General features: G+C 36.7%; 1 protein-coding gene across 1 annotated transcript; it reads right to left on the bottom strand.

Annotated features, from left to right (window-relative positions):
• Window positions 1–4,225: 4,225 nt before the first annotated feature.
• Window positions 4,226–10,027, bottom strand: LOC132172901 (uncharacterized). Its single transcript, XM_088516383.1, has 7 exons — window positions 9,547–10,027; window positions 9,290–9,467; window positions 8,630–8,810; window positions 8,439–8,522; window positions 7,990–8,097; window positions 6,708–6,977; window positions 4,226–4,540 (listed from the first exon to the last, which is right to left on the bottom strand). The coding sequence occupies exons 1-7, from the start codon at window positions 9,845–9,847 to the stop codon at window positions 4,463–4,465; spliced, it is 1,200 nt and encodes a 399-aa protein (XP_088372509.1). The 5' UTR covers window positions 9,848–10,027; the 3' UTR covers window positions 4,226–4,462.
• Between the last annotated feature and the right edge of the window lie 7,046 nt (window positions 10,028–17,073).

The raw sequence follows: 17,073 nt of genomic DNA on the forward strand, positions 1-17,073 counted from the left end.
CATGCTTTTTTCACTTGGTAGAAGATGAAATGCAAAATTTAATTAATATTATATGAAAAATCAATTACAAGGCAATTTCTCATACTTTTTTCTTGGATTGTACGACTGTAAGGCTCTCAAGAAGGGAAAATTTAAAAGTAACATTTGACCTTAGAGCATTCACAATGGACTTCTCAAATAAGCTAAATTTGAGGAGAAAAATTTAATTTATCAAATTTAGAGAACTACTTTTAAAATGAGTCAAACATCCAACTCTTTATAAATATTATTATTTTATTAGTTTTAAACCAATCAAGAGAGGGGAGGATAAAAAATAAGCTTAAAAAATTATAAAACTTTAACTTTTTAGCTCTTGACATATAGGGAGCATCTATGACAATAGTTAAATATAAAGTAGAGAATGGAACTTGTTAAATCGGTGTGTTTTCATGAGTTTTGTTAAATATTTAGAGAAAAGCTAAATATAAAGAGCACATTGTGAATGCTCTTAGACCACCAAATTTTAATATAAAAAAAGTAACATTTGACCCCTCCAATTATTACTCGGATACAAGTTGCACCTTTCGTTAACAATTAGTGTTTACGATGTGTTTGGTATTGCAATTTATAGACAAAAAGTGTTATTTTAAACCAAATCACAAGAAATAAATTGTTTGAGATTATGATTTGAAAACGCACAATTTTAAAGGTTAAATTGCGATTTTGAAGGTCAAACTGAGATTTTTTAAAACGTTTAACTGTGTTTTTAAAAATCATTATTTTTAAATCGTACTTTTTAAAATTGGAAACCCGAACCAACCCTTAATCAAATTTGGATTGTTGCTGACTGCAGCTCATTAGATTTTAGAGCAACAATGCATGATATGGAATGAGGTAATTTTGGGGGACTCTAACTAAATTTTAGATAAAATCAGAGAATGTAAAGATAGAAAATGGGTTGTTATCATGCAAATTCTCTAACGACACTTGTGAAAGGTGTTATCCAATGGCTTTTTGTTTTTCTTTTAAGAACGTGGTACTATATTTGCTCTTAGATTCTTACGTAATTTTTTTAATAGTTCAAATTTAATTTCACTCTCTCTCACATAAAACACTTGAAATTAAATTTGGAACCACATCCTTTATATTTTATAAAATAAATTAACCAAAACGGCATCATTTTGGTGTTTTAGATTTGATGTAAAGTTATTAGTTATGTTTAGGGGTTTTTTTTTTTTTTCATCTCATATCTCACACACACACACTCATGCCATGACGCTAAGCTTAAAAAACACAAAAATATGGCCAACCCTCTAAAAACAAAAAAAAAAAGCCCAAATTATTTTCAAAATCGTTTAAAATAGGCCCTAATATAAACTCAAAGAAGGCCCAAAAGACTAAAAATAAACACAATATGCGGATAGCAAATAATAACCAATCGCATGATGCAGATACGAATGCAGATATTGCCAATAACCGCATTCATATATCGCCCAAGCCAACTTATGTCAGTTCCGAAAAAAGCTCGTCACATGACTGGTCTTATAGTCCAGGACAAGGTCAAAAACCTCTTGGACGTGGTAAATTATAATTACTATCAGGTGATAGTGTTTATCATAATATGACTTTGATTGATAGACTCTAGGAATGACTCCTATTTCATGGAAAACAAAGAATCAACATGTGAGATAGGGGTGCAAAGGCGGGCGGTTTTTAACCGCCCGCTAACCGCTATAACCGCCAACCGCCTAACCGCCTAACCGTTTAACCGCATTAACCGCTAACCGCCTAACCGCCATAACCGCCTAGCGGTTAGCGGTTAGCGGTTATTGGGTCTACTAACCGTAACCGCTAACCGCTAACCGCCTTTTTATATAATATATTTTTATAATTATACATATAACATAATCACTTGATCATTAAATCACAATTTTTTTTAAAAATAATTAAATCACAATTTGAGTATTAATATATTATCACTATAATTTATATGATTATATCATATAATCACTTGATCATTAAATCACAATTTTTTAAAAAAAATAATTAAATCACAATTTGAGTATTAATATATTATCACTATAATTTATATGATTATATCACATGAGATTGATTATTAAATCATTTGATTATATAATAACAAATTATACATATATAATATGACATAACTCATAAGTATACTAATTCATACTAATACAACAATTAAATATCTAGAGACTTATTTCCAATGTATGTTATAAACTTATAAGTCTATATAAGTCTACATATGTATATGAATAATATAAATGTATAATATCAATAGTTAATCATATGATTCAATGACAATTCAAATACTTTATTCAAGACTTCAAGTGAATCATATTATTAATGTACAATGATGATATGATTCGTATAATATCAAATTAAGTAATTGACATTGGATTAAACAATGACCAATGTGTTACTTATAAACATAATTTAAGTATTAATGTATTATCATTATAATTTTAGTAATTTATATATTATCACTATAATTGATATGATTATATCACATGATGACTTGATCATTAAATCATATGATTATATAATAATAAATAACACATATATAATATGACATAACTCATAAGTCATAAGTCTACAAGTTAATCATATGATTCATGTACAATGATAATCACAATTGATTCAATTGAATTAAACAATATGTTACTTATAACTACAAATCTACAATTTAATTAAAGCATTATTAGATACTTTAGGAATTTAGGATTTAGGAGTTTGAACATTACCATTTACCATTAGATATTAAGTTCAATTCAAAGAAAAAAGATTATAAGTAAATATGATAAGAATTTAAATAATTAATCATATGAATCATATGATATAATTTAATGAGACTATATGATTATATAATATCAAATTAAGTAATTGACATTAGATTCAACAATGTGTTACTTATAATCACAATTGAAGTATTAATGTATTTTTTGAACATTTTTTAGAAAAAGAAATTTAACCATTTTTTGAAAGAAAAAAAAAAAAAGAAAATTAACAATTTTGAACAATTTTGAATTTTATATATATATATAATTGCTTATAGTTATATTATATGCATATTGAATAATATAAATGTATAAGATAAATATTTAACTATATGATCCAATTACAATTCCAATACTTAATCAATTATTCATGTACAATGACAATGACAATGTGATTCATATAATATCAAATTAAGTAATTGACATTGGATTAAACAATGTGTTACTTATAACTACAATTGAAGTATTTTTGTTTGTTTGTAAGTTTATAAGATCAACACTTAATCATATGATCCAATGACAATTCAAATATTTATAGCAATTGGGCCCAAGAAGATATTAAAAATACAAGAAAAAAAAATGAGGGTAAAAAAAAGCCCAAAAAGCCCAATTTTAAAAAAGCGGTTAGCGGGCGATTGTCTATTTCACTAACCGCTAACCGGCCACTAACCGCTAACCGTTAACCGCTAGGCGGTTAGCGGTTGCGGTTAGTGAAATTTACTAACCGCTAGGGCGGTTACGGTTAGCGGTTATTGCCACTAACCGCTAACCGTAACCGCCTTTGCACCCCTAATGTGAGATATCCTTCCCTCGATATCAAATTTCAACAATAGGCATTACGGCTGGGCTAAGCATCGCCCCAAACGGGTTGAGATCAACCCTAGTATGCCATTGTAATTGTCCACAAGCAAAATCTGCTCATATCCACCTATGGGCATAGGGCGGGCGGATATTTTTGTTTAACCACCAAGATCATCCTCTAAAACAAACATGCACATTGGGTTCAAGTTGAAGAAGCACAAAAGAAACATCAAAATCAAAATATCACAGATTGAAACTTTAAGCATAAAAAATAACCTCTCTCTCTCTCTCTCTCTCTCTCTCTTTCTATATATATATATATATATATATATATATATATATATATATATAGGTGGGAGAGCAGACGAATATTATCTTCTCACGCATACCCATATACCAGTATGGCGGATATAGCTATATCTATATGGGTACTCAACCCACCTAGGTTACTAGGCCAAAAGTCCACTCGTATTCCTTACAGGCGGCCGGATACAAGAGGCAGGTAGGTTTCGGCTTGCTATACGTCTTTCAGGCATCTAAAAGGTGATCGATCGATAAGAGAAATATAGTCAAACTTACAAATGACATATTCACAACCTTGTTTTGGCCATAAAATGTACACATTTACACTATTATCAAACAGGGAAAAAAATAAAAAAGTAATGCTAAGCATACAAACAATTTTACAAAAAAACTTTTAAAACATAATGTGACACAATATGAAAGGAAATGAGATAAATTTAACTTTTAAGTAACTCAATCATATTGTGCAACATCATGTTGTAAAATTTGTCTAGCATTTTTCAAAAAAAAAAAAAAAAAAATTACAAAACATAGGGAAAGGACGGGCGGCCTGCAATGTGCGATTTCATGTTAAAAAGCCTTCACGGTATGAGATTCCATATCAACCTTAGCGTGTCTTTAAGCATCTCCGAAACCGAAGTAATCTCAACTGCCGGTTCCTGATAATTGAATGCGGTCATAAACACGTGAAGGATCATTAAGAAAATATAGAAATAAATGTAAAGAGAAACATATAGATTGTTTGCTTAATTAATATATACTCATCACAAATAATCTACAATGTCAATTACGTTGAAGCTGAATAATTATCCAAATCCTATGTTGTTGCTTATGATTCTGGTTTTTTGTTGCTTACTCTGTTGTTATATATGATCTTGCTTTTGAAAGTGGGGGTCTTATTTGGGATCTCAAGTTGTAGAATACATTATTTGTCAAATCAGAACCCCACTTCATATGCAGGTACAGGAAGAATACATTACATAATTATCCCAGAGAAAAATGTTGAACATATCTTGTATCTTAAACCTATAGGGGATGATCAGTCAGACCTTCCAAGTCAAACTCAATTTTTGATCTACCAATAGATGAACATAGTACATGTATGCATATCGGATTTTCTTCTCTTTACATCAACTGGAGGATAGCAACATCCCCAGTTTTCTTAGGACACAATATGTCCTCACTTTGGAATAAAAACATAGAATGTGTCTCGGTAATTTTATAGAATCTCTTCTCTTGCCTTGACTCGAGACATGATAAAAAATAAAAATAAAAAAAAAAAATCAATACAAGGTACAGCATAAACCAAAATGTTTAAGAAGAAGATACAATGTCGATAACTAGTTAACTTTGTGTTTCGCTCTTAATACTCTAATGTGGGGTTCAGTTCTGTATAAGCAAGTTATAGGAGTACATTAATTCCATGTTAGCGCTTGGAGTTCGAACTTGAGTGAAAATAGCATTGCAGGTGATTAGAAGCAGATGATGTTGAAGGCAAATGGAAATTGCCGAGTTGCAGCAAGCCATGAAGCGTGGGAGAGCGGACAAAGGTTTCAATTAATTGTACTTTAAAATTTTAGGGTGGTTTTGATTGATTTAATTTTGATTATATGATGATTTTATTTAATTATCATTTCAACTATTATTACAATTTTGATGGCTCATCAAGAAGGTGATGGAAACTGTTGGTGGTTGGCGGCTGCAACGATTAGATATATGGATAGAGACATGATTGGGAGTTAGAAATCTGATTCAGTTCAATCGAGCTCTTTTGGAAAAGTGGTTGTGGAGGTATACCATGGATAGAGACACATTATACAAATTGGTGATAGAGACCAAATATGATGGTATAGAAGGAAGTTGGTGCTCTAAAGAGGTTATAAGGAGATTCGGAATGGGAGTTTGGAAACATATAAGAATGGGGCAGGATAAGTTTTCCAAATTTGTTAGATTTGAGGTAAGGGATGAGTCAAAGGTTAGTTTTTGGCATGATGTGTGGTGTGGGGATAGTCCATTGAAGATCTCTTATCCGGATTTATTTAGTATTGCTCTGAGAAAAGATGCGAGGGTAGCAGATAACATGCCGGTTCGAGAACAGATTATTCCATGGAATGTAAATTTTACTAGACTAGTTCAGGTTTGAGAGGTGGAGGTAGAGGTGGTAGTATCTTTCTTTGAGAGGTTGTATTCTTTCAAACTAAGACAAGGAGAGGAGGATAGAATGGGTTGGAGTCCTTCCAAAATGAGCAAGTTTGAAGTGAAATCGTTTTATCAAAGATGTTAACTAGTCAAAATGATTCATCTTTTCCTTTGAAGAGTATATGGAGAGTCAAGGCTCCTTCACAGGTGGCGTTTATTGTGTAGACAGTAGCATTAGGAAAAATATTGAGACTCGATAATTGGATGAATATTTTGGTGATGAGGAGGACAAGTTGGGCAAGGTACAGCTATGGAACTATAGTAGTATGGAGGTTGGCTCCATTGTGTTTAATGTGATGTCTTTGGTGAAAGCATAATGCTCAAAGCTTTGAAAATGTAGAGACTTCGGTGACAGAGTTGCGGAAGATTATATTCAACACTTTCTATACTAGGATATCTGCGCATCATAGTTTGCTTGTAACTAGTTTTGCAGATTTTTTGAATTTGTGTTCTTTTTCTTCATATTAGGGGTTCTTGTATACTCTCAATGTACTAGGGTTTTGCCCCTTTGCATTCAATTAATGATAATGAAATTAATTATATAAAAACAAATAAAAAATAAAACAAGAATACACAGTACAGTGCAGAAATTATCCACTTAAGAAGCATGAAGATAGACATTACTACCTGTAATAATGAGATGACACTTTTCACCTTCAAATTTATCTCCCTTGAAGCTTCCCCAGTTGAAGTTTTAAAATCAAATCGATCAGCCTCTCTCACCTTCAGCCTCATTGATGGACTTTTATAGGCTTTAGCTATTGTGTGCCAAACCCCCACCACACAATATCTGTTTCCAGAAGACGCATAACCCAGCGGCCATCTCAACCCACCCTTCACATCGGGATCTAGAACTGCAGAATTAATCAGATTTCTAATGTTTTCCAGCTCATCATCCTGAAATAGCAAATGAATTTAGTTTGATCATGAATGTTAGTCTCAGGTATAAGAAATAGCACAATAAAACTATCTTGAATGGTTAAGCGGATTATTCCCACCCCTATTTTAATTTTTTCTTTTTTAATTTTTTCTCTTCTTCTTTTTTGGTCAGGTTGCCTCATAGCAAACAAAGATTAAAATTAATCTTTCTAATTAAAACATGTTGAGGGAAGAAATCAAATTTTGAATACGTTTTTCCAGTCAATAAGTACCCATAAAACTTACTTTTTTTTAACAAAAAAAAGTACCCATAAAATTTAAAACTAAACATAAATATGCTTTTCATACACGTGCTTTTCATTTCTTTTCTGATATAAATAGGCATTGACATGCACACATACCCAGACAAACAGACATAACAATAGATAAATAATAGGGGAAAATACACTTCATTTCTTTTAACATGTGTTTTCAAATTTTCAAGGAATTAGAAGAATTATTTTATCTATTTATTTCATCACATATAAATTGTATAATCCACCATTTTGTTTTTGTCATCTGACACTCAAATTGCTCAAAGGCAACACATGTGATCGATATGCTAGTAAATAATTAATAAATAAATAAATAGAAGATGTGTCATAATTACATAATCTTTTCCCTGGGTTCCGTTTTCAAGTCTTCGTGATTGCAACTAACTTGATTCAAAGAAACCTTATCCTATTTGCATATACCAATTTCTATGTTCATCTAGAGGAAAATTTTTGAAAGAAATTTGGGTGGATTCTGCAAAATTTACCTGCCTGAAGTGACATAAATGCATACATATGTGAAACAATTCAAGATTTTATCACGTTTGTTCTTTTCCAGATAAGTATTCAAAGCATAAAAGCTCTAGTGTAAAGATTCCACCCTCGTATAATTTTTTTAATACCTATCGATATGAGAAGATATGGGGATGAACATGACCAGTTTTTCTGAAATAATGTAAACTGTGAGATATGACAGCGACTATAACAAAGCAACTTACAGTGAGAGATGTTAAGACGCCCTTGTTGTATAGCATCAGCCTTAGGTCTAAACTTTTATCAAGGCACGATATGTCCACGACCATGTGACGCACCGCGTTTAGTTCAACCTACAGTCTTGACATTTCAACATAAGCCTCCAAACAATCGTTATAAACAATTGGAAGGAAATAGTAAAACTGTCAAAATACTGGGGGAGAAAATAAAGTCTGAGACCCCTTTTCTTTTTAGCCAAACATTAAGAGAACCTTACTCCCAAAAAACCCCCGCCCAAAATGGATCAAATCCCAAATCTCCAACTTTAGGAAAAATAAACCTACTCAACAATTATTCTTATTATGCTCTTTACTGAGGTATTTGTCACATAAAATTAACAAAACAGGAAAGTGAACAAATCATCAGCTTTCTAACCTAAAACAGAAATGTGCATTGACTTTAAGCTGAAACTTGCCGTATAAAGCTGAAGCTTTTTATGTTCTTTCATCACCCTACATTTGCAAGAAAGAGTTGAATCTGGTTGTGTGGCATCAGACAACTATACAACATGAGAAAATAAATTGAGGAAGTCAGTAGCCAACTGAATCAAAAGAGTAAACAGCGTGAATCTGAACGTAAAAAGCAGAGGTATATAGCAAGAAATACCTTTACATGGTATAAATCTTTCTCCTCTTCAAAATCAACTTCAATCTTTCCAGCAACTTCCCCCATCATTTTTTCTATGTCTGAATTAGATAGATTTGTGAAAAATGTTCTTTTCAATGTTCTCAATGTGGTTTCTGCAGCCAAATCTATTGCGGTAGTTTCCTGGTTGATTGAAGGGCTTCTGCGTGACAAAAGGTAATATCATTGAAAAGCACGAAAGGCACAACCCAGGTACACACAAGTATACAAGCGATACACCAAACTAGAAAGAGGGAAAAAAAAAAGTCAAGAAAATTATGAAAACTATGTAAATTAAGATCCAAAGCAGTTGTCTTCATTCCCTCCAAAGACACCACAAAACTTCTATTAGTTCACCACCATCTTTCACACTGATGCATTCTAAGGACTGCAGCACAACCCTCTCCAACAAGCAAAAATGTCTACTACGCTTCTAGACATAACCCAAGCTAACCCAACACGACCCAAAATATCACTCTATAAGGCACTCGCAATCTTACAATGGAGTAGAAGATGATCTTAAAACTTCCCACTCATCTTACACATACAACACTTACACATACAGCACCAGTATGACATGTTGTTTCCTTTATTCTCAACTAAATTTTCATAGGGTGCCAAAAAAAATAAAAAAGAAATTACCCATGAAAAAGAATTTTCCCAAATCTAGCAACCAGCGTCGGCTTAACGTTTTCCAACTTTTGGCGAACAGCTTCATTCCGCACATTCTCAAAAGAGGAAAGCAGGTTCGGCAGGACATTGTCTGCAATAGACACCCACGGCTTCGTCACACAATCTCCTCCGGCTTGCGCATCCTCAACTAACCAAAACCGGCAAACCCATTATTAATCACCAATTCCAGAGACAAAACGCGAGCAGCAAAATGGCAAAAGACTAACCTTTACCCAGATTCCGGTTCCCCAAAGCAAGGGGTTTTTCCCCGGTTCTTCTCTCAATAGACTCCATGGAAACCGGCTCAAGCCGCACGGAAGATGGAAAGTGGTTATCGTCATCCAAACCAACTGCAAACCAAGTGGATACAGCCCGTTCAGCATAGGTAATCTTTCCGCTTCTATCTCTAACAGATTTGGATGACCGCAAATCAAGATTTCTCCTGAAATCAGGAGGAAAAGATTCTGGTATTGGTGAGGGCCTGTCGGAGTCCTTGGACTGCCGCTTGTGTGGGGGAATGTAAGACATGGAAGAAGGGTATAGCAATTACAGAGTAGGCAGAGGGGTAGGCAGAGGGGTGTGGATGATCCGATTTCCGAAGAAGAAACGTTTAGATTTTATAGAGAGCGCAAAAGCTTCAATACTTGCAGAGCAAGAACTTGTGGTACAAGCAATCGAAATTAGAGAAATGGAGGAGTGAGCCCTACCACCTTCCGCATGGGATTTGTGTCGTCCAAACTGTTAGAATATATTCTGATTATATTCTGCTAATCACCATAATTGCTGATTGATATACTTTCCCTGTATATACATTGATATTATTCTGTAATATTGTACATTAATTCCGTGATTGTATTTCCTATTATGTCTGGCCTTATTCAACTATAAATAGGCCTCATTGTATACAGTTCTAAACACACAGAAATACAATATTCAGTTTATCCCTATATTCTCTAGTCTTCTTTAGTTATTTCAACATGGTATCAGAGCCAAGTTTTGGACTTCTCTAGAGAAGTAGGAAGTCAGTTCGTTCAAAAGCCTTTTCGATCTTGTTTTGGTATAATTATTATACCAACAGGCTCAAAAAGGTACGATAAATCCTGTGGAGTTATCAGATCACCGTTCTGAAGTTCAACGCGCTCTCACGCGCCGCTTGAAGTTTCTGTGTCACTATTCACGCGCCTCACGCGCCGCCCAAGTCAGCCGTTCTCAGAAAATTCTGCCAGAATCCAGATCGGAGGCTGCCGATCTACTGACCTACCGAAAGAAAGCGCCACCAGGAGTCCCCACGCGCTGCCACGCGCCGCCACAACTTTCTGTGGAATTTTGAACACGCCCCGCGCTGTTTCCGGCCACCACGCGCCGCCATTCTCAGCCATTTTCAGAAACGAATCACAGATTCGTGATCGGAGGCTGCCGATCTGTCGAACCAGCCGTCGCAAGCGCCACCCAGAGCTGCCACGCCCCGCCACGCGCCGTCACGCGCCGCCCCCTTTCCACACCAGATCTCAGCCTTTTAACCAAGCCTATATTCCTTATTATATACTCAGCCACACCAAATCCTAACCTTTTAAAACAAGCTCATATCACCTATCATACACTCAGCCACACCAGATTCAACTCTCTCACCAGGCTCACAGAACCTATCCTACACCCAACCACACCGGATTATATCCCAAAAAAAAAAAAAAAATGGCCGTACCTCCTACCACTCTTCCAAACACCAAAGATATTACCCAACCTATTCCTACTATTCTCGATGGCTCCAATTACCCGGCTTGGTCTCAAAATATGAGTAGGTGGCTCAAAGGACATTGTCTCTGGGAATATGTTTCTGGTGAAGAATCTAAGCCTCTTGCTGGAAAAGAGGAACCTGCTGCGGCTTTCTCTACCTGCCTCCGCACATGGAAAAGTATCAATTACAGGATTATTTCTTGGTTCTCCAACACTTGTGTTGTCTCCATCAGCATGACATTTGGCAATCTTGACAATGCCAAAGATGTTTGGGACATGTTAGCTCAGCGCTACAGCACTACTGATCTTGCTCAGCGGTTTCAGATTGCGACCAAGCTCCATCACATGCGCCAGGAACCAGGTCAGAGTATTACTGATTTTTATTCACAAATGACTTGTCTTTGGAATCAATTAGCACTATGTGAGCCAAAGTGGAGGGATAAGGTTGATGCCTCTGAGTACATCGCTTTTTGCGATAGCATGCGCCTAGCCGAGTTTCTTGCAGCAATTCGAGATGAGTTTGAGCATACTCGAGCTTCTCTTCTTCACCGCTCACCACTGCCATCTTTGGAAAGTGCTCTTAGTGAACTTGTTTAAGAAGAGACTCGATTCTCTACTATGAAGTTACACACTTCTGAGATGGTCATGGCCACTGCATCCCGGAATGCGCGCGCTCCTAATTCTATTCCTGCCGGATCTTCCTCATCCAATCGGAACATCCAGTGCCACTATTGTCAAAAGTTTGGCCACAGATATAGTGAATGCAGGAAAAGACTTTCTCGTGGGAATGGGAATCATCGAGCTCCTAGTCATAAGGCTGCTGCGGTCGCTCATACTGATACATCAGATATGCCTTACACCGATACTACACCCCAACCCAGTACTCTTTCTCCTGCAGAAATCGAAGCTCTCATTCATCAGGTTTTATCTAAGTCCAATCTTAATACCGCCATGTCCACCACACTAGGTAATTCCTCTTGGTATATTGATTCTGCTTGTTGTAATCATATGACACCGAACTCTTCCATATTTTCTGCAAAATCTGTGTTACCTAGGCCTACCACCATTTACACAGCTAATGGTTCCCATCTTGCGGTTAGTCATGTCGGGTCTGTTTCTACTAATCAACTATCTGTGTCTGATACATACTTAGTGCCTAATCTCTCATTAAATCTTTTATCTGTTGGTCAACTTTGTGAACTTGGCTTAGAATTGCACTTTTCTAACCGAGGTTGTGATGTGCAGGATCCACAGACGGGACAGCTAATTGGGACCGCCCGTAAGATTGGACGTCTGTTTGAGCTTTCATCACTCCATCTTCCTCCTGCTGTGTCAGCTGCCACTCCATCTCGGTCTTCCTCTACCACCCTCAGTTTATGGCACTCTCGTTTAGGACATGCATCTATTTCTCGTATTCGTTCTATAGCTACAAGTGGTCAATTAGGGTCTGTTGAGTCTGAGTCATTTGATTGTGTTGCCTGTCAACTTGGAAAACAAAGTGCTTTACCTTTTAATAATAGTGCATCTGTTTCTTCTGCTCCTTTTGATTTGGTGTATTCTGATGTATGGGGCCCTGCGCCTATTCCCACCATGGGTGGATCCCGCTATTTTGTCATTTTTGTGGATGATTTTTCTCGATACACATGGCTTTATCTTTTACAAAATCGGTCTGAACTTCCGAAAATTTACTCTGAATTTCAACGGATGATTCAAACCCAATTTTCTCGAAACATAAAAATTTTTCGTTCTGATAATGCCATGGAATATCGTGAATCTACCTTCCTTACTACTCTCAAACAAAATGGTACTCTTCCCCATCGCTCATGCCCAAATACTTCTCAACAAAATGGTCGAGCTGAACGTAAACACAGGCACATCTTAGACACTGTTAGGGCTTTGCTCCTATCTGCTTCTATCCCTGAACACTTTTGGGGAGAAGCCGCTCTTACCGCTGTTTATACCATTAATAGGGTCCCGTCTCCCACTACCTTAAATAAGTCCCCCTATGAACTCTTGTATGGATCTCCTCCTGATTACCAATCTCTCCGCATCTTTGGTTGTGTCTGTTTTGTGCTCCTTCCACCCCATGAACGAACAAAATTAGAACCTCGTTCTCGTCTATGTTGTTTTCTTGGGTATGGCATTGAACACAAAGGATATCGTTGTTATGATCTTATTTCCAAACGGCTCCGCATCTCGCGGCACGTCACTTTTTGGGAACATAGGCTATTTAGTGATATGGAGTCTTTTCCTACTTGTCCCTCTAGTTCTTCTCCTATCTTCACTAATATCTCGGTGGATTTGCTCCCCGACACTACTGATCTTGATGCAGGGATGACAAGCTCTCCAGACGACATTCCGACGGTCGACCCCAATGACACTGCCCTGCCTGTTGATCCATCTACTCTTGAGGCTGCTCCCTCTATCCCTCGTCGTTCTACTCGGGTAACATCTCTTCCTTCCCATCTTCATGATTATCACTGTTATTCTGCCCTTGCTACTCTCCATGAACCTCACTCATTCCGTGAGGCTCATGCTAACCCTCTTTGGCAGAATGCTATGTCAGAAGAACTTAATGCCCTTTCCAAAACCCATACTTGGGACTTAGTTGATTTACCTCCAGGCAAAACTGCGGTAGGGTGCAAGTGGGTATACAAGATTAAGACAAAATCTGATGGGTCTATTAAGCGATACAAGGCACGTCTTGTGGCAAAGGGGTTCAATCAGGAGTATGGTATTGACTATGAGGAGACTTTTGCACCAGTGGCTCGTCTTACTTCTATTCGATCACTCCTTGCTGTGGCTTCTGTGCGTCGTTGGGATCTTTTTCAAATGGATGTGAAAAACGCATTTCTTAATGGTGATCTTAGTGAAGAAGTTTATATGCAGCCTCCTCCTGGGTACGATCATCCGCCACACAAGGTTTGCCGACTTCGCCGGGCATTGTACGGTCTGAAACAGGCTCCACGGGCTTGGTTTGCCAAATTCAGTTCCACTATTGCGCAGATTGGGTTTGTTTCTAGCCCCTATGACTCTGCTCTTTTTATCCGGCGATCTGATGCTGGTCTCATTCTCCTCTTACTATATGTTGATGATATGATTATTACTGGAGATGATACTGTTGGTATTCGTAACCTTCAACAGTTTTTGAGCCAACAATTTGAGATGAAGGATTTGGGTTTTCTCAGCTACTTTCTTGGATTGGAAGTGTCTTCTGATCCAAATGGTTACTATCTCTCTCAAGCCAAGTATGCTTCAGATCTCCTCTCACGAGCTGGCCTTACTGACTGCAAAATTGTTGATAGTCCTCTAGAGACAAATGTCAAACTTCGTGCCACTGATGGTGAGCTACTTTCTGATGCCACTCTCTATCGACAGATAGTTGGCAGTCTCATCTATCTTACTGTGACACAACCGGATCTTGCCTATGCAGTCCACCTTGTTAGTCAGTTTATGACAGCGCCACGCTCAATTCATTATGCGGCTGTTCTTCGCATCCTTCGCTACGTGAAGGGCACCTTGTTTCATGGTTTGCATTTCTCTTCTCACTCATCATTAGACTTACATGTATATTCAGATGCTGATTGGGCAGGTGATCCCACTGATCGTCGTTCCACCACGGGTTATTGTTTCTTACTTGGTGATTCTCTCATCTCTTGGCGTAGCAAGAAACAATCTGTTGTTGCCCGCTCCAGCACCGAAGCTGAGTATCGTGCCCTTGCTGACACCACTTCTGAGCTCCTCTGGCTTCGCTGGCTCTTACATGATATGGGTGTTTCTCAGACCTCCAGTTCTCCTATCTTTTGTGACAATCGAAGTGCGATTCAAATTGCGCATAATGATGTATTTCATGAACGTACTAAACACATTGAGATCGACTGTCATTTTGTGCGCCATCATCTTTTACAGGGAACTCTTCGTCTCTGTCCCATTGCTTCCGCTGATCAGTTGGCCGATGTGTTCACCAAAGCACATCCACCTGGACGGTTCCGTGATCTTGTTTCCAAACTCAAGTTGGCATCTACATTACCACCTTGAGTTTGAGGGGGGATGTTAGAATATAATCAGAATATATTCTGATTATATTCTGCTAATCACCATAATTGCTGATTAATATACTACCATAATTGCTGATTGATATACTTTCCCTGTATATACATTGATATTATTCTGTAATATTGTACATTAATTCCGTGATTGTATTTCCTATTCTGTCTGGCCTTATTCAACTATAAATAGGCCTCATTGTATACAGTTCTAAACACACAGAAATACAATATTCAGTTTATCCCTATATTCTCTAGTCTTCTTTAGTTATTTCAACACAAACTTTTTTGACTTGAGTAGAAGAAAGACAAAAAGAAAAAGAAAGCAGGATTAAAGAGAAGATTAGGGAAATGCATTTTTACTCCCATGAACTGACAGTACTTGTCCTGCAAGACTGAAAAGAGGCACATCGTGGAGGACGTTACGCCTTGTTTGGCAAAGCATTTTTGCTTTTGTTATTGTTGTTAAAAATGAAAATGATTGACGTGACATAAAGTTTTGAGTTTTTTATAATAAGAACTGAAAATGTTTTATTTTATAGTATTTTTTTATTTAAATAGTAATAAAAAATTAACGATAAAAATATTCTGATGTTAGTTTTTTTTAAAAAATAGTACATAAACAATGTTAAGATGAAAAAACAGATTGCCAATCGGGGCTTATCGCTAGTGGGTGTACTAGTAAAGTAACTGTTATCTTATGGTGTTAAGTTGCGGGTTTATGGAAGTTGTGTCAAGTGTTAGTATGTGGTACTAACTACTACGTGGAGAGATATTCAAATAAATAAGAAGTGAGAAACAACATAAATAGAAGCTTTTGGGGATCTACTATGCCCTTGCCTCGAGTATGCTAGACAAGGGAGAGGAGCCAAAGACCAAAACAGTACCCGGCCAACCGGGAGAACGCTCGACAAACCTCTCAAAAAATGAGATGCCACAAAAGCCCATTACCAAATAAAACCTTGGAAAATGAGAAGCCACAAGGGCCATTCCCAAGAATAATAACTTTGAAAAATGAAAAGCCACAAAGGCCCATTCATGAAGCAATAAAAACTTTTGAGAAATGAACCTTAAAATGGGTCATTCCCGAGAGTAAAAAAACTTAGATAAATGAGAAGCCACAAAGGCCTATCCCTGAAGTAATAAAACCTCTCAAAAAATGAGAAGTCACAAAGGCCTATTTCTGAGAGTAACAAAACTTCTCGTAAAATGAAAAGCCAAAAAGGCCCATTTCCAAGAGTAACAAAACCTTTCAAAAAATGAGAAGCCTACGGCCCGTTTCTGGAAGTATCCAAACCTTTCAAAAAATGAGAAGCTTACGGGCCCATTTCTGAAAGCACACATTGCATGAGAGCTTTAGAGCCCTTGCCCCTGACATGCAATTATGGCGTTATGACCAACAGGATAAGACTTATAATGCATGCTAGGCACCCTAACAACCATGGTCCTAGCAAGTACCCAACGGGTGACACTTCACCTTTGGTATTAAGGACTGATGTGGTATTTTTGTGACAAAAAATATCAATTATAAAAATTACCACTCGCAATAGAACGAATCTCGTAGGATAGGGCTATATTGAGGGTGTCGAACCTCAAGGACTGCAGGGATTTTGTTATCAAATTCGAAAGATCAAAATTAACTTAATTAAAAAGAGAATTGATTTGATTTTCTTTAAAAGTAAAGTGCATGAAAATAAAGAGATATAAAATAAGAGAGATAGAATAGGGAGTTGATTTCACCACTAACCGCATAACAATGGTCAATCAGATTTAATCCAAAAATTCGTTCTATGCATGTTATAAATAAACAAGAAACTACTTTATTAAAGAATAAGTATAATCCATCTTCGGTTGACACGGATCGTCCACCTAACCACTAAGATGCGATACAACCCGTCTTCCCTAGGTATAAATTATCAAATTCTATAACAGGATACATACAATCAATGAATAAGTGTAACCCATCTTCAGTTG

The sequence above is a fragment of the Corylus avellana genome, chromosome 1 (assembly GCF_965113065.1).
Source record: "Corylus avellana chromosome 1, dhCorAvel1.hap1.2, whole genome shotgun sequence".
Classification (NCBI taxonomy): domain Eukaryota; kingdom Viridiplantae; phylum Streptophyta; class Magnoliopsida; order Fagales; family Betulaceae; genus Corylus; species Corylus avellana.

Bases quoted from the DNA above. Each gene is read 5' to 3' on its own strand.
- LOC132172901 (XM_088516383.1), bottom strand. From the start codon at position 9,847: ATGTCTTACATTCCCCCACACAAGCGGCAGTCCAAGGACTCCGACAGG. The intron at 8,523-8,629 runs GTATTTCTTGCT...CATGTTGTATAG, and splicing joins AAGATTTATACCATGTAAAG to TTGTCTGATGCCACACAACC. The intron at 6,978-7,989 runs GTAAGTTGCTTT...TTGCTATTTCAG, and splicing joins GCGTCTTAACATCTCTCACT to GATGATGAGCTGGAAAACAT.